The sequence below is a fragment of the Bubalus bubalis genome, chromosome 15 (assembly GCF_019923935.1).
Source record: "Bubalus bubalis isolate 160015118507 breed Murrah chromosome 15, NDDB_SH_1, whole genome shotgun sequence".
NCBI classification, from domain to species: domain Eukaryota; kingdom Metazoa; phylum Chordata; class Mammalia; order Artiodactyla; family Bovidae; genus Bubalus; species Bubalus bubalis.
Genome location: NC_059171.1, coordinates 50,808,727 through 50,832,910, shown reverse-complemented (window position 1 = coordinate 50,832,910; position 24,184 = coordinate 50,808,727). Strand labels below are relative to the sequence as shown.

The window sequence follows — 24,184 nt, the reverse complement described above, 5'->3', positions numbered from 1 at the left end:
CTTGGCTGCTGGTTGCCGGAAGGTACTTCTCCAAGCTCTACCTGGCCCAGGTCAGAGGGGCACACACATGGGCACAGAGCGGCATTACATGGCATCTGTGGGGCCCACAGTGTCAGCCTCCAGATTAGGCATTTTTAAACCTATTTAGAGATCACAGGAACCTGTTTCCATTTATGTGGGCTGTACATTGCTACATTTTTTAATGAGTAAAATGTGTATTTCTGAAAAGTCTAAATGGTATATACAGCTATACATTATACATCTGATCTTTGTTTTCTACTGGTTAAAATTCTTAAATGAGTTTATGGCGCATTCCCACAGAATCAGTCCCTCTGCCAGAGGAACAACGGGAGCCTGCTGCCCAGATGCAACCATGATCGCAGCCACGCCTGGCAGCTGTCTTGGATGTGACAGGAGACTCCAGGGGTCAAGATGGGAGCTGCAGTGGGGGTGGGTGGGGGAACCTAGGCAGCTTGTTGGTATCCTAACGGATTCTGATTCCTCCCCTAGTGCAGCCCTACAGGAGAACAGAGTGGGGTGGGGAGGGCCTGCACCCCCACCTCCCACTCGGGCATGCGTCCCTCAGGCTGGGGATGCTGGTAGACAAGGTGCCTGGTACTCACCCTATTATCGCTGATCTTCAGGACTTTAGTCAGAAATAAGAGCAGTAAGTTAGTCCAGGCTTCCCGATGACTTTCCGACGTTAGAGTAAGAAAGTAACTGAGTGCTTCGCTGCAGACACTGAAATGGAAAAGGTTCCCCATCACGCTTCCTGGTGGTGCACCTGCTGGCCTGACCTCAACGGTGCAGGAACAACTGAGACCAGGAGGACAGTGAACGGTAACTACTGTCAACTGGAGCCTATTGGGCTCCACACTTTCTTCCTTTTGGAAGTTCTCTTATATGCTAGACCGCCGTGGAGGAGCACGAGCACGGGACTGGTGTCGAGACTGGCTGAAACCCGGGTGGCCGTTCCCCTCCTGCACCGAGCCCTCGATGCTTTGGGGCCTTAACAGCCTCATCAAGAACTGGGGAAACGGTCCAGGTGACTGCCAGAAGTTCTAAAATGAAATTAGTTGGTTTCTGAGAACATCTATTCTCTCAAGAAGACAAAAAAATACAAGGTAAAAGACTGTATTCTTTCTGAAAGGACAAAATCTTAAGTTGTCATGGAGTAAAAATGGAATGCAAACAAAACTAAAAGAGAAACTCCACATACTTTTTCAAACTAAATGTCAGCAGGAATGTTTTCAACTTTCAGAAACAGATCAGTTTCTAAAAATAAATCTATGCCATGAAAAAGAGCCTAAAAATTAAGACAAAGAACTTCCTCCTTTGTCCTGTAACAGCAAAAATAAGACAATTTGCTTATATCTCAACAACTCTGCGGAAGCACATTTGTCTATAAGACTGCGTTAGCTTTTACAATCTCTTCCGCAGGCCCCAAGTCATCTGCCCAGCTGTAGACTCCCGGGGCATGGCGCGGCCCTCCGCACTGTGTACTGAGCAGCTGCATGGGCCGAAGCCCCAAGTCTTACTTTAAGAGCCTCTGTTGGACCTCCTCCCAGGCGCTGGCCCGGCTCTCGTCCGTGTACATCCGGAAGAGAATGCGCAGCCCGCAGGCCAGGCTGCTCGTCTCCTGCTTCAGAAGGTTGGGCTTGGATTTGCCCTTGAAGCCTGCAGAGGGGAAGTCAGAGTTAACAGGAGGGGAGGCATCTAGTGAAGGAGCACAGCCTGCCTGGAATGCAGAATGGTCAAAGGTCAGCAGCCTGCAGGCCCAGGGAAGTGAGGAGCCCAGTGCCCTTGGCAGGAACGGTCTCAGCTGAACAGTGGCCACAACTTGGGTTGAATAAAAGGGAAAAAGTTAAGTACCGTCTGTTTACAGAAGCGAGGTTGTACAAGAAGGGGGAGAATGAACAGAGCCTGGGTGGGTTTAATGAGGTGGTAAAGAGATACCATGGATGAAATAAAATTCCTAAGTGTACAGCACCCAGCACTGTCAGAGGACTGCCGTTCAAGAACAGCAGCTTCCTTCTTTTTTATGCATATTCTTCAGCCTCTCCTTTCAGCACTGTTCTGCACCTAATTGGCCCCAAGTAACTATTTCTTTAAAAAATAACGCTGTCAGTAAAATTGTTAAAAAGCTTGCTTCTTACTTAAATTTTCCAACTTGTTCAAAAACAAATCTCCCTCCCACTTCAAAACCCTGACTTATGTTCTGGCCACGCCCTGGGAAGCAGGCACTCAATACAGATGCCTTCATGCCTGGGACCCTCTCAGCTCTAGTAAGCAGACGGTATGGATAGGAAGGCCCAGGCTGAGCACATAAAGTGAAAAACAACGTGAAAGCCAGTCAGCTGACAGTGTGATTAAACGTGGGAGGCTCATCCACCCAGGCAGTTACTCGGCATTTTGTAGGCCGGAGAAAGACCCGTCGGTGGAGTGTTCGCTGACGGCTGGTGGGACTCAGCGTTCGTGCTGTGAGTCCCCTTGTGTGACCCCGCTGCTACCCCGCTAAGGGCGCGGCCCGCCCAGCACGGCTTACCTGCCTTCCACAGAGCCGTCCTCTGTTCGTTGTTGGAGTTGAAAGCTTTTGCAAATCTGTGCGACTCTAACAAGCAGTCCAGGAGCTTGAAGAGTTGTTGTGATGTTAAAAAGCGATACATTCCTTGGTCTTGAGTGTCCACTCGAACATCAAAGTCCACAGCGTCTCTCTTTGGAAAACACACCACCACAGCACAGGCACCCACAGCCACAGTTAGAACCAAAGACCACTTCTATGAGCAAGCCATAGAACTTAATCTGTCTCAACAGTAAAAGACCACCTTCTCTTATTAAATCTCCAGAATCTTCATTCCTTGCACCCTTCTTACTGAGCACTACCCCCAGTGTCTCTGGCTCCCTGCCCACAACTCTTGACCCCAAAGCTCTGCCCCAGGAGACCCTCAGCCTCCGCCCCCTTCACGTTCCTCGCCCTGCTTAGGTCCTCACTTCTGTTAACCAGTTTGAGGCTGTGGACTGTAATCATATATATCCTTGTGCATAACCCACCCCTCACCCCTTTAGTAACTGGCTGGCAAACCCCCTACCCCGCAATGGATGAAGAATCACTTGCCCTAGTGGAGCTGACTGCAGCCTTTTCAGCACAGCTTCCTCACGGAGCTGCAAGGCAGCACTGGCTCGTGGCCCCTCCTGCCTCCCTGGTTCTTGCCCCCAAGCTCGTCACCCGTGGCTCAATCCCGAACCCCCTCCCCGCTGTGCCCACACTCAACCGCGGCCGTGTCCTCAGTCCCATGGTCTGGGCTGACAGCCGTGGGGCAATGGCCCCCAAATGGCCCCTCTCGCTAGGCCTCTGCCCGGAAGCCCAGACAGCAGAGCTGACCCCCGCACCCGCTCACCTGCGCCGCGGCTAAGTTTTCCGCGTCCTCCTTCCTACTTGTGGCGGGGAAGAACACGATGTTGTCGATAGTCTGGATGAGTTCCAGCTGCACAACACATTTAATCAACAGGGCGGCAAACAATTTTTGTTCTGGAAATTCTGTGAGGAAACCCACCCCAATGCACATGCAAACAAAAATTATTTTGAATCCTTTATAATTTCTGTGACATTACAATGCTAAGGAAACATTAACATGTATGAAGGTAACTTGCACACATCACACTGAAGGACAGCCTGCTTCTGCGCATGAGCACTCAGTAAAAGCTGCATTTCATCAGTATTTAGAAGAGCCTTAGAAAATTCACTTCTTCAGTAAACAAAAATATTCAAAATAACAGAACAGTGAATACATTCAAGAAGGTGCCAGGACAAATTTTAAAGAAATATTTAGGTTATTCCTTAATAAAAATGTATCAAATGGATTAAAAGCTACAGTTTCAATAGCATTTGCTACAAACCCAAGTTTGACCTTTGACTAGAGGTAATATAAAAAACTGAACATAAAAAAGCCAGAAGAAAACAACAGGAGCTAGATCTGTGAGGCAGGGAGCGAGGGGCTCAGGACTGTGACCAACTGGAAGACACGGAGGGTCAACCAGAGCACCTGCTTTATTTGGATCCAGGCTGGTGGCTGCGTCTAAAATGGCCTCCTTTTTCTAAAGCACAGCGAGCCCAGCAGTCCACGCAGAGTCATGCCTAGTGCAGGACTAGGAGCAACCGCCCTGGAGGTGACCGGTGCTCAGACACGGCCTGGGGTGGAACACGGCTGCCTTCCTCTGGCCTGAACCACTGCTTGGAAGGGCCGTTTCTGTAAGGACACACAGACTCATGGAAGGAAGGACTTTCCACCTACATGGGGTCAGGTGAGCGGATGCAGAAACACAAGGTTAGGAAAGACAATTCAACTACTGAGATGCTCAAGAGCCAGCAGCACTGACCCAGCCAAGGTCAGTTCTCCGGGAAGCTTTCCAGGAGCTGGATGATCGTCCCTGCTTGGGTGGAGTCGGGGGGGCCCGTACACTGGCCTCAGGACATCAGCTCCAGCACTGGACGCCTTGACAACCCTTCAAATTTTCTCTACTTTGCTTTTATCACAAACTCCCTTTTCTGGCACCAATTTCTAGAATTTAGTTTTTTTGGTTTTGGCCACACCTTGCAGCTTGCAGGGTCTTAGTTCCCTGAACCTGAGCCATGGCAGTGAGAGCCCCGAGTCCTCACCACTTGGACCCACCAGGGAATCCCCCAATTTCCGGAAGTTAAATTCAGGTTTTAGGAATTTGGGGAAGACAGCCAAACAACTTGCTTAAATTTATTCTCTATTAGGTCATGACGGCTCCTTTCCAGATAGTTTTCAGAAATGTTGCTGTACTGAATCTTCAGTTCTTAGTATTAGGTCTCAAGTCAAAAAATGTAAAAAACCAAAGACACCCCCCAAGTCCAAGTTGTCCCTTCCTAGCCCTCCCTCATCCAAGTCATTACTACACTCCCAGGTTTCTGGGGCAGGACACGCAGGTCACACCCCAGACTCGGGGAGACTGAGGCTGAGGAGACGTGTTCTCACCAGCCACCACGTCTGCGTGGGCATTCAGAACCGTCGCGGGTGAGGAGCTGCACTTGGCCTGCACCAGCAGGGACCAGCAGTGTGTCTGAGGGACAATGTCTATCTGAACAAGTCGCTTCACAAGGGCTACAGGGTCATGTTAGGGACCATTTCACTGGGGCAGCACCAGCTTCTGAGAGTGAAGGAGGAGCGAAGCAGCTGCAATCTGCACTCCTCTGAGCCACGTCCTCGGGCACTGCCGCCGTCTCCTGCACGGAGGACTCTTGGGGGACACAGGAGCTCTTCCTAAAGGGCTCTGGGGGACACGGGAGCTCTTCCTAAAGGACTGCGAGGGGGTGGCAGGAGGAAAGAAACGTGAGCCCTTGGATCAGAGGGGCAGGGGGCAGCACTCTCCACTCCAGTTCAAGGCCTGTGCCCAGATCAGCTCAGTGAAAACTTACAACTATGTCTTTCCCTTCCAAGGTCAAGTCCTGGGGCTGAGAGCAAAGCCACCATGTACTGTGGCATTTTCCAGGGTAGACAAGCTGGTACAGATTCTAACAGCTGTGCTCCAGAAAACAGGAATGAAAAACGAAAATGGACAACTCACCACCACCTATCTCCCTTCTAAGAAGCGAGACACAGTAACTGAAGCCAGAGGCTCCTTCCCAGGAGGTACAAAATCTGTCTTCCCTCAACAAGAAGTATAAATACTGAGGGTTAATAAAAATACCCTGAAAACAATAAACTGAAAATGGATCAATTCCCTAAATCTAAGAGCTGTAAGTATACAATTCTTGGAAGGCAACACTAGGGAAAATCTCCCTGACCTTAGTGGGCTGCGGTTGGTTCCTAACCATGACACCAGAAGCGTGATCAACAGCAAGACAAACTGAACTTCAGCAAAAGAAGAACTTTCATGCAATCAGAGCATATCATCAGAAGTGAAAAGATGACCTACAGAATGGGAGAAAATAAATCCTCGCAAATCATTATGTGATATGGGGATAGTATCCAGAGTATGTAAGAAACTCCTACAACTCAACACCAGCCAACCCAATTAAAAATTAGCAAAGGACACGAATAAGTATTTCTCCAAAAATGATTACAAATGGCCAAAAAGCACATGAAAAAATACTCAACATCAATCAATCAGGAAATGTAGAGTAAAACCACAATGAGACAACATTTTATACCCACTAGGATGGCTATTATTAAGGAGAGAAAAAGAAGACTGAAATGTTTGTGAGCATGTGGAAAAAATGGAATTTCTGGTGGGAATATAAAATTGTGCAGCCACTGTGGAATACATTTCCCGTTTTCCTCCAGGAAGGAAGCTGTCTTTTCTCAGTGTTGTTAACTTTTGTTCAGTAAATTAAACTGAACCAATTTAGTGAAAAACAAGGGAGTCCTCCTCCTTTGTAAAAAGAACTAAAGGTGAGGGAGGTGCAGAGGAGCACTGGGGTTGGGGGGCAGCAGAGTGCTCCTTGGACGCCCTGGCTGCTATCTCCCCTCTTGCTGAGGACAGAGGAAGACCTGTTAGGCTCCTCTTCTGCAGGAAGAATCCCCACATGCTTGTAACAAACATCAGCTGAGAGCGCTGTAGGAAAAAAATGAGCCTTGCAGGTGTCAGCAGAGTCCTGACCACCCCAAGACAGCCTCTATCAGGGATGTCCAAGCTGCGGCAAACTCAGTAATAAAGTGACCACATAACCAACTACAGTATGTGTGTGTGAATAAAAGCAAAACTTTCATTTATAAAGTCTTGCATACACAAAACAAAATACACAATTGATTGAGAGAAATAACTCACTTGCTGTGGGTTTAATTTTGCTGATTTCTTCATTCACAGTAGAGACAGAAGCCAACGGAGCTTGCTGTCTATTATCTGCAGATCTTGGTTGAATAGAATCATGAATATCTACAGATTTCTGCGATATTGTATCCTAATAAGAAAAATTCATTTTAAGTACAACAAATAAAGCTTAATGATGAAAACAGTTTCTATTACATTGTCTTTAAAAACGTAATTTACATTGTGTGCCTATGAAAATGACAGGGCACACACTGCAATAATGGACATAATGGGAAAGTATTTAATATCACTACACACATATAAGAGCCGGTAATCTTTTAAAGAAAAGCTTACTTTCTGACCCTCACTGAGATCAGGCCTGACAGCACCCAAGGGCAACAGATAAAAATGCTAAGCTTCACTGTGTGGCAAAGCTTGTCAGCAATATCCATGAACTGTCATGAAATCCAAGCAGAACGTGTGTAGTGGGTGTGGCCTGTGCACACCTGGTGCAGGCTGAGCCCAGGAAAGCTCTGTGAAGGAAGGGTGTTCTGTCACCCCAGACCCGCATCCAGAAACGTCAGTGAGAAGGTGGCCGACAAGGAGACTGGCCCTGCAGAGAAGCTGACAGGTCCACAAACCACACCAGTGTCCAGTTCCAACTACGTGTAACCTTGGGAAAGTCAGGAATCTAGTTCTTAAGCTGAGGTTTTCTGGTCTGAAAATGAAGACAACACTTTCTTTGCAGGTCGTGGAGGATTTGCTAGTAAATGCAAGGCACTTGCAGTGTCAGATGGTATGTGGTGGCTGACAAGACTACTCTGCCAGCTCCACCTGGTTCCAGCATGAGACTGGAAGCAGAGCCAGGGCAGCTGCAGGTCTCAGACAGACCCAAGGAAAGACTGTGATGATCACTGCCAGCTTCCACAAGTGACCCTTTTTTCTTTCTTTCAGTTTTTGCTTTTGGAATGAGAATCTTTACCCATGCTTGCCCACCGTTGTATTTTGCAAGGGGTCATTTATTTTACAGGTTCACAGATACACAGAAATTTTGCTCCAGAACAGACTATGTACCTGATCTAGATGACTTAGAGGCCAAGATCTGGAACTTCTGATATGATGATATTTACATGAGATTTTGACTTAGTGCTGATACTACAATAAATTGAGACTTTGGGGATGTTGGGACGGGATAAATGTCTTAGCCCAAAAGACAGACATGAATTTTGGGGCACCAGAGGGTAGACTGCAGTGGGCTAAATAGTGGCCCCAAAAAGCTAAGTCCAAGTCCTAACCTTTGGTACTTATGAAGGCTACATGGAAATAGGGTCTTCAGAATTAAGGAACTTTGAGGTCATTCTGAATTTAGGGTGGACCCTAAATCTAATGACTAGTGTCCTTAAAAGAGAGATCTGATACACAGATCTGACTTTACACAGCTATGTAAAGATGGAGGCTGTGAATGGAGTGATGTGTGTACAAGCCAAGGAACAGCGGGGGTTGTCAGCAGCCAGTAGAAGCTAGAGGCAGCAAACCCGGGGGAGGAGTATGGCCCTGCTGATGCCTTCAGTTTGGACCTCTGGCCCCCAGAACTGTGAGCGAATAAACTGCTGCTGCTTTAAGCTGCTAAGTTTATTAGTAATTTGTGACCACACGCCCAGGAAACAAATATCCAGGGTGAGGGTCTGCTGGAATTCTTTATACTGCTTTTCCAACTTTTCTCTACGGTAAAATTTTTATCAAAATTTGATGTTTAAACAATATCCAATAACATCTGCAGCTTGGCATGTACACCCTTATGTAAACTGGTATCATGCAGGCACTTGAGAAATCATTTGAATCTTCGTCTCAGAACCATCTATATTTTACACCATCTTTCTAAAGGAGCTGGGCCCCTATTAAAGGATCTGCCCCATGGTAAAATTTCTTATCATGAATAGTCCAATGATTTAAACTAGGATTGATTTATTTAAACTTACCAACTGGTTTTCACTCACAGGAGATGGGGTTGGGGGAGCAGTTTCTCCAGAAATGGGACGCCAGGTCAAGAGCCTTTGAAATACCAAAACCATACCAATCACTGAGAGTGTGAGACATGCCACAGCCAACACACTTTGAAATAAAATAAGCTGGGGAAGTTCAAGCTGTCCTACAAATGATTTGGGTGCCATCAACCGTCAGGCAGCAGGGCTATGTCTTAGTTTCCCGTAAAAACTCACCTACGAGTCAATTCCAAACTTAACCCTCAGAATAGGATAACAAATAACTACGAAATGCAGTAGTTTAAAGTGTTTACAAAAAAAAAAAAGTGTTTACAAATCAAGTTTTCTTAGACTATTCACAGTAAATAAAATAAATGCTGAGATTTTTTAAAAATTCAGAACCACTGCTTGGTTTAATCTGCATGAATAAAATCTCATAAAAGCACTTCATTGTGACCCAAATTTAGATGATGAGACTAAAGGTTCTGGTTTATAAAACAACTGATGTATTTGTTACGGTTTATAGGAGTTTGGTCTGTAATAAACACAAATTCATAGAACACTGAGATATCTGACAAAGCATTTGTTATGAGAAATCACTAGTTACTATCAAGTCTTTTATGTCCTTCATTCAATACAAAGTGGTATAAAATCTTACGCGTGTGGGATTGTGGTTTTGAAGATGTCCAGTGTGCAGTTGCACGTTTTATCCCAGATTTCTAGTGTAAATTTTTCACCATTCAGAATAACAACATTCTCTAAGCAGTTTGTACCAGATCGTGCCAACTGCTCATTGTCTGGAAAAGAAAAGAGCAATTCATTTGTGTATCACCAGGGTCACATTTAACACTGTGTTATTTACTGGGACAGACCTACCTTGCTGCACACACCAGTAGAGCTGGGCAAAAATGTCATCCAAAAGGACATCACTGAGCACTTCTAAGTACTGGGTGAACACGTCACAGATCGCATAGAGTGCATGATTGCATGTTGTCGTCATCCATTCGGCTTTCTACAAGGGAGACAGTAATCACACAGAGGTCAGGCCACTCATTAGTTTCTAGAAGTTACAAAGAAAATGTTTGCATATTTAAAAAAGACTGTCCATGTTCCTTTCAGAGTGCTTAACTCCCTCTAGAATATACTCACCTCAACTTCATATCTGATACCTATTTCTCATTATCTCATAAATCTATGCATAGAATAACTATTTTCTGCACTGTTTTGATTATAAAAAACCATCACTGCATTGTCCTGTTATTAGTGTGTGCTACTGAAAAGTCATAGCATTAACTGCAACAGTTGGTCTTGCTCCAGAATATGACAGAACATGGGAAAAAAATAAGAGGAAGGAAATGATGAGAATTTTCCAAGTGGGGTTAGCATAGGTTTAAAATAAAACTGGTGTAAGTAATTTATTTTTCTCAAATGGACTAATCTGATTCATTCATTCATGGTTTTATGCCTCTGCATAAACATATGTCTACTTAATAACATGTTTTAAGTAAGAGCCTACCGGTAGATCTAAAGTAAAATCTTCTGCAGGTCAGAGAGGCCCCCAAATTTGCATTTAACACACTATATGGAACAAAACGCAAAGACCTGATGTTCTCTCCCCACAAACACTGAAACACATTCTGTGACTGGTTTGTAGTAAAAGACCTAATTAAACTTAAGAGCTTTTGCACAGCAAAGGAATCAAACAAACAAACAAACAAAAAAACACCCTCAGAATGAGAGAAAATATTTGCAAAGGAAGCAACTGACAATGGACTGGTGGTGGTTCAGTAGCTAAGTCATGTCCGACTCTTGTGACCCCATGGACTGTAGCCCTCCAGGCTCCTCTGTCCATGGGATTTTCCAGGCAAGAATACTGGAGTGGATTGCCATTTCCTTCTCCAGGGGATCTTCCCGACCCAGGAATTGAACCCAGGTCTTTTGCATTGCAGGCAGATTCTTTACCAACTGAGCTATAAGGGAAGCCTGACAAGGGATTAATCTCCAAAATATACGAACAGCTCACGCAGCTCAATATCAAAAAACAAATTAAAAAATGGACAGAAGATCTAAAGAGACATTTCTCCAAAGAAGACATACAGATGGCCAAAAAGCACATTAAAAAATTCTCAACATCATTAGTTATCAGAGAAATGCAAATCAAAACTATCATGAAGTATCACTTCAAACCGGTCAGAATGGCCATCATCAAAAAAATCTACAAATTACAAACGCGGAGAAGGTGTGGAGAAAAGGAGATTCTCTTACATAGTTGGTGGGAATGTAAATTGGTGCAGCCACTATGGAGAAGAGTATGGAGGTTCCTTAAAAACTAAAAATAGAGCTACGGTTACCAGAGGACCCAGCAATCCCATTCCTGGGCATATATCTGGAAAAAAACATGATCCAAAAGGATACATGTACCCTGATATTCACTGCAGCACTGTTTACAATAGCCAGGACAAGGAAGCAACCTAGATGTCCATCAACAGGGGAGTGGATAAAGACAATGTGGTGCATATGTATATCAGCCATAAAAAGGAATGAAATAATGTCATCTGCAGGAACATGGAAGGACCTGGAGACTGTTGTATTGAGAGAAGTCAGAGAAAGACAAATACCATATGGTATCACTTACATGTGGAATCTAAAAAAAAAGGGTACAAGTGAACTTATCTACAAAAACAGATACAGAGGTATAGATGCAGGAAACAAACTTATGGTTACCAGGGAGTTGGGGGCGAGTGGGGAGAGGGATAAACTGGGAGATTGGGATTGACATATATATATACTATTATGTATGAAGTAGATAACTAATGAGAATCTGAACATTAGTTACTGAACATTACAGGAACTCTACTTAATACTCCGTAATGGTCTATATGGGAAAGGAATCACTATGAGTGAGCACACGTATAAATGAATCACTGCTGTAAAGCAGAAACCAACACAATACTGTAAATCAACCATACTCCAAAAATTAAAACAATTAAAAGACATTGAAATAAATAAAACTTACCATGTAGTCTTTATTCAATTTAGAATAATAAGTCATCATGAATACTAAGTAGAACTACTGATGTTTTAGCTGTGACAGTATTAAAATGAGGAAAAGATACTGAAAGTTCAACAAAAATACCGAAAACCTTAACTCACTTCTATTGTCAAAGCTGCATTGTTTTGATGACAGAAAACATGCTACAAAGATATACTACTATATCATAATGCCTTAAAGAAGAAATCTCTAGGATTTTTTTTCTGTTCACTGTGCTTAATCTGAAATACTAAAATGTATTAGGAAAAAAAGAACCTTTTGACTTGAAAATCTCTTACCTCTGTCTGCTGTTCTGGTAATTTCATGTTGTCAAAGATTCTGAAAACAATTCTAAATAAATCCTGCCACCAGTGTTTTTCATAAGTGTAACCGTAAGTTTTCATTATTTCAAACATTACTGTTAAACCCCTAAAATGAAAAAATATAATTAGAAAAGCTAGCATACTACATCAGTATCTCCTTCCTAAAATAGATTTTTTTAAGTTAGTTCACAACGTTACTGAAAGCTAAGTTTAAAACAATTGATACTAAACTTTTAAGAAATTTAGGTTGTAAACAGGTTTTTTTTTTTGGATTAATTGTTTAGGGAAAAACTCCAAAGACCCTGGCCTTCAGTTTTTTATTTTTCTTCTACTCCCACTCCATCACTGCAGCATTTAAAAAATATACATGGGAACTACAGAGTGAGAAAGATTATAATTTCGGTGAATACTAATTCGGTGGCTCTATGACCACAGAAGAAAGTATACTGATATGTTTAAGAACAAATAAAATTAGATTTTGGAAAATCTTTTTCAAAGAACTATAGGAATTTTTAGCTAATATCCCACTTGTTCATGTAGTATCCTCAAATTAAAGGACTTCTCAAACTAATTCACTAAGACCCCCACTCATGGGGGGAGGGTGTCTACTCCCAACCGTGTGCCAGGCCAGAGCAGCATGTGCCACACATGGTGCATAGGTGGAGTGTTCCTTGAGAATAAGCTGCTTTAGTATTCCATTCATTCTCTTCTGAATAAGTGTTAAAACTGAAACTCAAAATTGCCTTCTGATTCCTTATTATCCTTCTTGAAATAATGCCTTCATGTAACCATTAAAAAGCTTGATCTTTTCTTTCTCGTTAAATTCCTTCTAAGAAAATATAGGTACCCTTCCACTTAGAAAAGGTTTGTATTTCCCAAAGTCTGGTCATAAGTCAGAACAACATTTCCTGTGAAATACTCCTTGAGGACCTGAGGGCTCCCTGAGATGGTCTAGCTCATTTGCTGCAATGCTACCCCCTGGGCCTGGTACTAATACACGCGTGGTACACAGTAACACGTAATTGTTCAATGGATGTAAAATAACATTACGGTAGTTTGGTCCTAAGGCAAGTTGAGTTTGTTTGCTCTGTAAGATACCTAATGTGTAAAACTACAGTAAAGGAATTTCTGTGGAAGAAACACACTGTATGTTTCCCAGAAAACCCTGTTTGAGTTCCATGCCTGCCCCCCACGCCCCCTCCACACACACACAATGAGACAGGCTGGTTCTTCCTCCCACTCAAAGTAACTGGATGCTGAATAACCACCCATGGCTGGGCTGAGCAGACATGAACATCCTGCTTCTTGCAGGCCCCCAGAGCAAACACAGATGCACAGAGGTTCCCAAGGCTTTTCACCTATCGAAGTTCTGCTGAATATTTAAGTTGCTGGTATACGGAAAAGAATATGGAGGGCTCTAAGTTAATTATTTAACCCTAAATCTACAGAATTTTGAGGGACTCAAATGAGAATGCTTGTGAAAGTACTCTATAACTAGTGTGTTATACAAATCGCAGTGCTGCATTTTTAGATGTAATTGAAATAACTCCTTTACAAATCCTGGAGTGAGGTAAGAAAATCAAAGCCATCCCTGGACAAAGCTTACTCACATTTTCTCTCTCTTTACCACCTAGAACACTTATTTTCTCCTCTTAAGAACTAAACCCATCCATAATCTGAACACAGGATACAGTGAAAAGCAAGGTGGCATGGTCCCAGACAAGGACAGGTAAGAGACTAAGAAAGCAAGTCCGTTCGTCCCCCGCCAAAGAGATTTCTACAAATAAACACGGGCAGGGAGGGAGTGCTGAGTTTCTGTGACTTTCACTTACCACATCTTAATTGCTCTACTGAAGTGGTGGGCATCTGAGAGTGGTATATATAATCAATTAGAGGGCTAGCTTGAATTTTATCAAGCTTCCTAACAGGTCCACTAACAAAAACTCCTCAGGGCCTAAATGTGAAATGAATGTCAAATGTGCTTGTGATGACTAAATTCTGTGACAAGTTTCCAAGATTTGAGAATATTTTGGATTATTTTAAAGTTCCTAAGAATCTGTTGTAACAAATAACACTCTAAAAATAAAAAACTTCTTAGGCTATAAAACAACTTTAATGGCAACCCACTCCAGTGTTCTTGCCTGGAGAATCCCAGGGACGGGGGAGCCTGGTGGGCTGCCGTCTCTGGGGTTACACAGAGTCGGACACGACTGAAGCGACTTAGCAGCAGTGGCAGCAGCAGGGATGGGTGTGGTTCTGGCATAAGAGGAGGGAGGAAGGAGAGATTCATCCTTTTATTACATTCTATCACTGATTTTGTTACAAGTCTATACTACCTTTCTGATGTCCTGCTGACAGATATTAGGATACTCAAGTTGGTCATTTCAATTTGGCAGTCAAAAATTCAGAGTGAGAAAAACTACATTATGGGCTTGCTAAGAACGCTAACAAATTCATAACAAGTTCTTGTGAGTATAAAATGTGTGCACCGAGCACTTGTCTGCTTACATCACACCCACAGCAGTTTCTTTACAAATGCACTGGGCAGTCATACAGATCTTTTATTGAGAATATACTTTTGAAAGAGTTCTTTTTCAACAGGCCTATGTTACTCAAAACTAGGTTACTGGCCAGTCTTCAAAGAGAAATGGTTCTTTACCTAAAAGCCACCAGGGACATGCATTTGGAAATTCTTTTCTCATTCATCAGAAAATAAAGTTCGGGACTAACTTCAATTTCTGATTGGAAACAAAAGTATGAAAAGACAGAATGTGTAAATTAACACGGACTCTAAAATTCAAACTTGGAAATAATCAAAATTTAAGGAAAAGTAATCTATTTCCATTTTTTGTTGCTCTATTTAACATTTTAAAATTTGCCTATGTAGTAATTACTATATTTGATCAAGTTAAACTTACGTTCACATAAGAAAGGTTAATTTGATTAAAGTCAAAATAACCCTTGCAAAGTTTTAATTACAAATACTGATTGTTACCTGGTTCTTACATCTAATTTGCATCTATTGATGATACACGATAACTCGAAGAGAATTGGGAACCAGCCTCTCACCCACACTCTGTCTTCAGGTGCCACATTCATGTCATCACTCGTGTACTCCTTGAAAGCCTTTAAAAAGAAAGGCGGGTTTATTACAGACAAGGCATTAACACCTATATACATTTCTCCAAAGCAGTTCTTAAATAAACACTTTGCAAATCAAAAATGAGCCATTTGATTAAAAAACACTTATAAAAAGATGGAGATTATAACTGCCTACAGAGCATGGAATAGAATCCAAAAGCTGCTTTCAGCTCTAACTCCATCATCAGCTTTCCATTGCAGGCATTTAGGTGGTTATAACATCACATAGCCACACCACCACACTGGGGAGGTGTGCGGATCGAATGCATGTAAGAAGTACTGAACACACCACAGGTCCATGTCAGCATGTGACACAAAATCTATGAAGCCATCTTTTCTCCTAATGACAGTTACAAAGATATGCAAGTCAAAGCTGGCTGCCAGCTTGCCAATTCAAGCTTTCACTCCAGTGCTTACAACCACACTCACCCACAGTTACCTTCAGTGCTGCCGAGCTTGACACACAAAAAAGAGTGTATCAAGGTAATGGCTGAACACACAGGCTTGGGTTCAGATCCTGTCTCCTTCACTATCCCTATGAGCAGGGGCACATTTTGAGCTTCTTTGTGCCTCAGATTCCTTATTTAATGGGGCTATAACACAATCTATCCCATAAAGCTGTTACTGAAAATTAAACAAGTTTTTACATGTGAAACACTCAGAAAAATACCCCGTCTTCAATAAATGTGACAACTCAAGATAATTTTGAAAAATGCTTCATATCCCCTAGATTCCCAAATAAACTTAGATCTCAGACTAGAAATAAATGCTAAATCACATTTTGTTTACTAAACGATGCTATACCTGAGGTCTATCAGACACGTATTTTGCACAATGGCGAATAAGTCGAATTGCTTCCATACTTGTATCTGGGAAAGCTGCATTGCATGCAAATTCAGACAAACATTTCACTGCATCCTGGAAAGAATCAATGGTCGCTGGAAAGTGTTTTTCAAACACAAGGGCTATAAGGGAGAAAAATATATCCAAATAAAGATTTTCAATTATTCCTAATTATACCCAAATATACCGAGCTCTAGATATAATGGATACTTCTTGAAGGTTAAGGGTTTTGATTCCAAAAGATATGGGTTCCAAAGTCTGTCCTGACCAGTCACCTGACTGCCAGGGGTAGTGGGAACAGCGAGACAGGCCTGTGTTTTGTTTTTACTATAAACCCAGCACCTAACGGAGACTGGTACACTCAAATGGTAAAGAATCCACCTGCAATGCAGGAGACCTGAGTTCAATACCCGGGTGAGGAAGATTCCCTGGAGAAGGGCATGGCAACCCACTCCAGTATTCTTGCCTGGCAAATTCCATGGACAGAGGAGCCTGGGAGGCAAGTCTAGGGGGTTGCAAAGAGTCGGACATGACTTAACGACTAAACAACAACAAAGTGCTTATCTTTAGCACAATATTTAATTTACTAAATCTAAGCAAACAACAAATGACAGCTATGGTGATGTCATCACTCTTGATGTTGATGACAACGATGGTCATTACCATCTTCTAAGAGAGGCTTAATGAACATCTTAGGTGTTTCAAAGTCAAAGGAGGCTGTGTAGTACAGTATCAGAAACAAAGGCTATGTCTTAAGACTCTGGTTTTGTGCCTCAATCCATCACTCATTAGTTTTGTGTCTTTAGACAAATTACATAACCTCACTCGATCTGCGTTTCTGTATCTAATTTAAAAAAAAGATAATAAAGATATTTTTCTCATACAGTTATTGTGAAAATTGAAGAAAATACATGCAAAGTGCTTATAGTGCTTGCCATGCAGTAAACATTCAATAAATGTTAACTATAATATTATAATAATGGTAATACTATCACTTTTTACTCTGCTTCTATAGGCAAAACTTGGTAAAGCCCATGACAAGCCAATAATCTTACACTTGAGCTATCCTCTGAACCCACTGAAGTTGTGTTGTGCTGTGTTCTAACTTCAACAGAGCTTAGGGGATACTCACTGACAATATGTCCCGTTGTCTGGAATGCAAGCTCAACTATGCTTTCATCTTGATCCGATGCAGCAAGATGAAATACAGAGAAGATGTTCTTCCATCCGGACCGAATGTTAGCAGCTTGAGAGTTAACCATCTGCGCTATACACCGTACAACCATATCGCGAATTGTTGGAGACCTAAAATAGTAATATAATTGCTTGGATAAATCTCATCAGGTTTCCCCCCGCCCCCTTCTCTTCTGTTCCACCCCCATCACCCCACCCACTACTGTGGAAAATACACTATTTTCCTGATGTTAAGCAGTTTAACAAATGTAATACCTGTTCCGTTTCATTATATGTTCAAAAGGTCTTAAGAAATCCTTCTGGAATCTGAAATTAGCAAGCTCCCCTTTCTCTAAGAACTTCATTGACAGCTGCCTCAGGGAGTCTACTGCGAAAATAGCTACATCTTCATTAGGATTACAGCCAACCTGCAATAGCAACATAAATACAGGATGCTAATTATCAGCAGAAAAATCGGTAATTTTCCAGAAAAATATATCATTAATAGCAAAGACAGGTAAATTCAAAGATTCTCCATAGCCACACTAAGTATGCTAACAGTATTTCTCAACAAGAAGAACATATTTTAATTAAATTCTTAAAACCTAGAACAATTATTTCTAGAAGAAAAAACAAGACAAAGTGTTTTCTAATCTAATTACAAAAAAATGTAATAAAAAACTGATTAGAAAGGAAAAAGGCCTCTCAACTAGATTACGGTAAGGGAATTTTAAACAACAAAAGAAATAACAAATTAAGCAAATTGTATAATTACTCAAATACCTTATTAAAATGCTCTCCAATAACTTCCCAAATTCGAGACCACTGCAATCTTATTCTTCCCATGTTGTAATATGATATTTCTACTATTTTTTGCAGACTAAACATTCTTGGATGCGTAGTAGAAAGTAATTCATCCATAGACACAGCACAGAGCCAACGGACAAAATCCACTATAATAGAAATAGATTAACATTTACTATAAAGCTTAAAGTCTTTTAGCCCTAAAGTCAGTTTTTTAACTGAATGTACATACTTACCAATGGCATTTCCATCTAGCCTTGTGGACCCTGTAAATATTCTAAAGAAAAAACAAAAATCATAATGCAAAAATTTATAGTCTCCTTCTGATCTATCAATTCAAAAACAAGTGGCCTAGTTTACCGACTACTTTTATCTGTAACTGAATGTGTACTTTGTACCAGACAGTTTAGTAACAAGTGTAGTTGGAATGTACCCCCCACCCTTGCACTGAATGATACTAGAGAATGAATACACTGCTGCAATTTTACTAGTAAATTTATCAACACTAGGATGGGTATTTCATGAGCCTCAAAATAAGACACTATAAATCTGTAAAACTAATAACTGGCATACACAAAACACACTTCTCAATTTTTCTGAGTCTTTACTAGTTTAAACATGTTCTTAAAATGAAAACTTCTACTTCATTTTTATAAATAATGTACATCTGATTAAAAAACTCATGTTGAATTACAAGTGATGAATAAAACCTTACAAATAGTTTCCAACAGTTTAACTAACACGTAACTAACCCCTTTTCTTAGAGCATTCAAATGTTTAGAGTTAAGCTATGCTATCCAGCTTTGCCCTGCCTTCTTCACTGAGCTCTTTTTCTGTGTTTCAAAGTTTCATAAAAGATTTCAGCATAAACACATTAGTCCTCTTACTTTAAAGTCTGCATTTTTAGCCATGTTCCCAGTTTATAACGAAGGGTCTGATGTGGTGACATCAAGGATAAATTGATATTCCTCAATGTAAACTGTATATGATAGGATTTGGACGATAAAAAGGAAACCTCAAAAGCAGGAGCAGGTCAAACATTAAACTCAGAAACAAAGGGAATCATAGTAATAGTACAGCTACCAGCAATCACAGGGTGGGTACTACCCAAAGTGCTTTATATCTATATCTACCTATCTATCTATTTATCTATATATCCACTCATATAACAACCACAGATACCATGAAGTACGTTAGACTCCCAATCTTATCAACACAGAAACTGAGGCACAAAGATATATAATAACTGTCTAAAGATCACAAGGCTAGTACGTACTGCTTCTGCTGCTAAGTCGTTTCAGTCGTGTCCGACTCTGTGCGACCCCATAGACCGAAGCCCACCAGGCTCCCCTGTCCCTGGGATTCTCTAGGCAAGAACACTGGAGTGGGCCGCCATTTCCTTCTCCAATGCGTGAAAGGGAAAAGTGAAAGTGAAGTCACTCAGTCGTGTCCGACTCTTAGCGACCCCATGGACTGCAGCCTACCAGGCTCCACCGTCCATAGGATTTTCCAGGCAGGAGTACTGGAGTGGGGTGCCATTGCCTTCTCCTAGTACGTACTAGAGCCAGTCAAACCAGGACAGGCTGACCCCAGAGTCCACCCTCTCAACCACCCCACATTTATCTGAGCAAAACAGAATTTAAACATTTACAATACATTCTAGTTTCTTCCTACTACCACAGTCTAAATGTTTTGAGTATATCATGATTTTTCAACCTCTATGCCCTTGAAGGTCTATGCGTCCTGGCAACAGTGAATAATGAAAACAAGAAGGAAAAGCAGCTTAAAAACTGACAAGGTAATAACTCAGAATCTGAACTCCTGCTAAAGAGATATCTTCACATTTCCTCTATTGCTCTTGTGAGTAGAACAAAACAAAAGTTCAAAAATCTGACTGAAAACACTATGGGGGGTGGGGAGGAAGAGTAACGGGGCCTCAGTGAACCTAGTGGTTAGACTGGATCCAGAAATATAAAAGAAAGGCTACAGACCTCTCACATGAACAAAAATGAGAAGTGCTAGACTCTGCATTATGAATGTCATTAGCTGCTTCTCAAACTAGAGGTGTGCTCCTGGAAGGCAGTGGCTATAAAAACCATACCACAAACAGAGTTCAACCTAAACAGTACAAGGAAAACAATAGGAAAAACAACAAAGGAAACAAAGAACCTTTTTTAAGCAAAGAGGACGCAAGTGACAAAGAGCAGGGAAGGAAAGAACAGCAGCAGAGGACTCCAGGGAAAGCCACAAGGATCCCTGTGAAGACGGCCAGAGAGAACCGCAAGCAAACAGCCAGGCTCTGCAGACAGTGTGAGCAGGGGAGCATCCATCCTGGGAAAGAGCATTTTGATTCCCACTCACTCTGGTAGCCTCTGAGGGGTCACTACATTTCTAGAAATGCTCCATTCAAGATAAGTCATATGGGAGAGCAGAGTGGTCTAGGGAGGCATTCATAGTAAAGCCTTAATATACTAAGGCAGAAAAGAGCTATGCTTCACAACATCAACTATAAAATGGATTCTACACGCCTGTGTGAAAAGCAGAGAACAGACGCATGAGAATCTTGTGTGTTAATATTAAAAGACACGCCCCTGAAAAGTAGGAAAAAAAGATTGACAGATTTACTGAATTCTTACACATTATGATAGAGATGAAACAATGCAAAAAAAAAAAAGATGAAACTTGCAGATTCTAGATCAAATCAACTTTAAGCTGTATGCAACACACAGGCAGATGAAATGACTGTGTATCTAAAGTTTTCATAGTGAAAATATCAGAGGTAACATTTATGGCTTAGACTCAATTGAAAGACGTTTATGAGAAAACAGGGAGGAGTAGTCCATATTTTCTGATAGGTGACAGAATATTCCAAAGTGTGGGACAGGTCAATAGAAAGCCAGATCTGGTGTGCTTAAAAAACAATTAAAGAAAAAACTATGGTGCTACATGACTTTTGACTTTCAGGGGTAAATCGTGCCTAGATAAAATCCACCCCCGCGAAGTTGAGTAACATTTAAGAAATAGCTGGTTTAACAACGCCTAGAAAATGTTTTCCTAGCAAATCCGAGAGGATCAGGGACTCCAGGTTAAAGTGCCTTTATACTCTTAAGTTCTAATAATACAGGATTCCAAACACAAAAGTGAAGATAATCAGAAAATTTTACCATTTTAAAGCTTTTGATGGAATCAAATTTTTTTCCATTAAAAAACAGAACCTATATATAATTAAGCAAAGAATTATTATTTTCATTTTGCATGTTTGGTTCTTATACTTATCACAACAAATTATTCAGAACAATAGGCCTAAGGTCAGGAAAATGTTTTTGCTGAACAAGTACAGGAATTTCAAGGATGATGCCTGACAATACTCTCAACCACCATCTTGACTACCAGGGCTGTCTCACTGAGTTAGCCTACGGAATCAGAATATCACAAATAAAAATTAACTCAGATACTCAGAAAGAAATTCAGAAGCGATTTAATGAGAACTGTGATACGTACCACATAAGAATAATATAAATCCTGTAACAAATCAAAGATGTAATTTTTGATGCTTTCACTATAAGGTAAAATGTAAATGCTGAGGTTGTGCATAAAAGTGTGGACCCTGAATTTATGTTGTAAAAGTATCTGGTGATGATGAGTTTGAGACAGTGACGTACTAATAGAATTTGTGCTAAGACTCCTCTGAAATTGCACAAACTCTTAAAATGGAGAGGCAGATCACCTGTTCAAATGAGTGACATGTTTCTCTGCAGCAAAGTGGCCAGCTAGATAAATCAGAACTGGCTTTGATCACATGAAGTATGCTATGGCAACAAGACTAGTAAGTGAAATTTGACTCTTGTCTGGGTCGATTCTCCTAACAGTGATGATGTGTTTTGGGGTGGCTAGAAAACCATCAGGAGGCGGTCTACCCTGGCAGCAGCAGGACACACCACAGTGCTCTGGAGCTGCACACGGGCAGACCGGCCGAGGCTGAGGGCAGCCGCGCTTCCCTCAGGCTCTGCAATGCAGGTGCCGCTGTAATCGCCACGACCAGCCTGGCCTGGCCGCGGGAAGGAGCAAGTTACCTGATTCCCCTCGTCTCCGCTTCCTCATCTGTAAATTGAGGACAGTAATAATACGTATCTTATAGGCTACTAAGAGGATTAAATGAAGTAACACATGGAAAGCACCTTTTCTGTTTAATATAATCAGTTATAAATACATCCACTTTTTAAAAAAATTCCCTTCCCAGAGAGCACTCTGAAAAGCACATGTTAAGCCTCAGAGTTATATAGTAGATATAAAATGATACACAATCTTTTTTCAACCATCACAAGAAAAAGGCAAATTAAGCCCCTCCCTCCACCCCTCCACCCCCAAAAACCAAGTGGGCACATGGACACTAAGAATTCTTTCCAAGTAAGAAGTTCCAGGGAGTACTGCCAGGGTCAGTAACAACTGAACACTCTAGTTCCATCTAAGAGCAAAAAGTTTTCATCTACAGCAAAGTAAAATAATAGATCAGCAGGAGTCTCTCAGCATCGAGGAAAGATTACAATACACACTGTATTTTTGACAGTTCCCATCAGAAGTGTTAAAATGTAAACACCAGTGTTACAAAATGTTTCAATTATTTGGGCATCCATATGGAAAATGTTCATCTTAAAAAAAAAAACAACCTAGACATTATTTTGAATACTGGGGATTTTTAAAATCTAGACTATTCTAAATATTCTAGAATATTCTATAGTAAAACCAACCATAATATATTCTTTTAGAAATATTTAGAAATAGTCTTTTAGAAAACCAGACTAGAGATGAGGAATATCTCTTAATGTATATACTATAAAATATAATTCTCCCCAGTGAGAACTGCCAGCAAACCCCTTCATTTTCCCCATAATGCAATTCCATATCATACACTCAGAAAGATAAATTATACTCTATTTTCAAATAGGAATAATAAGGGGAGTACATTTTTTATAAAGGAAATTTTTAAAAAATAAAGGAAAAGAAAAACTGTTCTTTCTCATCAAGGTTAATGCTTCCCTAATGCCCCCTAATGTCTACTTGCCATTTAAATTTTCATACTGTTTATCTCCTTCCTATGTTCTGTGACTTAAAAGCAAAATTGTAGGTACTTCATCATTTAAATCATAGCATATCACAATATAGTCTTATATTACCTCAGGAAAGATATTTTGGCAATCATTTTTTTTTTCTTTTTACTAATGAGCAACACACATCTAAATGCTACAGAATTAAAACAGCATTCATCTGAAAAGGGAATAAAACAGATACCTTACCTATCTACAGCAACAACAACACTTTGAGAACTGGTTTCTCCAATGGATTCCTGAATACTTGCTATCTGCTTCCAGTCCACATTTCCTCCAACTACCACACAGAAAAGAGAGTCATTTCAGTGTGAAAATAATTCAGTGAAAGAATGTACCTACAGTTCTAAAACACATTTCTAATAAAATTAGTTATTTTCCTAATGAAAGAAAGCTTTGGGTGAACAATTCTTTTTGGCATCAGTGACTTACTGAGTTAGGCTAAGTGGTATACAGACATGGGTAAAGACAAACTTGTTTCAAAGATCACACAAATTAGGGACACTGAAATTTTTAATCACTCAATGACATTAGGCAGAATTTCTTTCAATGTTTCAGAGAAACCCCCTCCCCCGGCCACTCACCCCTGCACCGCACAGCATACAGAACCTCCCCAACCAGGGAGAGAACCTGTGGCCCCAGGAGTGTCTTAATCACTAGGCCACCAGGGAAACCCCTCCCTCAGCACGTAAGAAACAGAACCAACCCCAGTTCCAAATGCATCAACTTAGGAGGATTCCCAATTCCATACAATTAGATCTCTCCTGTAATGTAGTCTTCAGTCCCCTGTTTACAAATGTTCACTGAAAATTCAACTGGTATGCCGCTACAGTATCCTCTTATTCAAAAGAATCACTTGGTTTTTTCCCCCAACACTGGTTCCATGTGTTTGTAGACAGCAAAACAATTCCCCCAGTTCTCAGGCTCTTAATATCTTTCCCTTCCATTATCACTAAATCTTTCTTCTGGCATGTTTTTCATTTGATTCATTCATTTTCATTCCTACTT

General features: G+C 41.3%; 1 protein-coding gene across 3 annotated transcripts in view; it reads right to left on the bottom strand.

Annotated features, from left to right (window-relative positions):
- Positions 1-24,184, bottom strand: part of ARFGEF1 (ADP ribosylation factor guanine nucleotide exchange factor 1) — a 133,024-nt gene that overhangs the window by 2,024 nt on the left and 106,816 nt on the right. For 2 of the 3 annotated variants that reach the window (XM_025265289.3, XM_006069520.4), the window contains exons 23-38: positions 23,366-23,456; positions 18,308-18,348; positions 18,051-18,220; positions 17,544-17,695; positions 17,227-17,399; positions 16,056-16,216; positions 15,106-15,236; positions 12,087-12,216; positions 9,633-9,768; positions 9,415-9,553; positions 8,754-8,826; positions 6,793-6,925; positions 3,399-3,538; positions 2,546-2,714; positions 1,539-1,677; positions 624-741 (exon numbers count right to left, since the gene is read on the bottom strand). In XM_025265289.3, coding sequence (XP_025121074.3) covers positions 624-741; positions 1,539-1,677; positions 2,546-2,714; positions 3,399-3,538; positions 6,793-6,925; positions 8,754-8,826; positions 9,415-9,553; positions 9,633-9,768; positions 12,087-12,216; positions 15,106-15,236; positions 16,056-16,216; positions 17,227-17,399; positions 17,544-17,695; positions 18,051-18,220; positions 18,308-18,348; positions 23,366-23,456 — 2,096 coding nt within the window. Of the gene's footprint in view, positions 1-623; positions 742-1,538; positions 1,678-2,545; positions 2,715-3,398; positions 3,539-6,792; positions 6,926-8,753; positions 8,827-9,414; positions 9,554-9,632; positions 9,769-12,086; positions 12,217-15,105; positions 15,237-16,055; positions 16,217-17,226; positions 17,400-17,543; positions 17,696-18,050; positions 18,221-18,307; positions 18,349-23,365; positions 23,457-24,184 lie in introns of those variants that run through there. The other variant, XM_044928704.2, reaches the window with a different exon arrangement.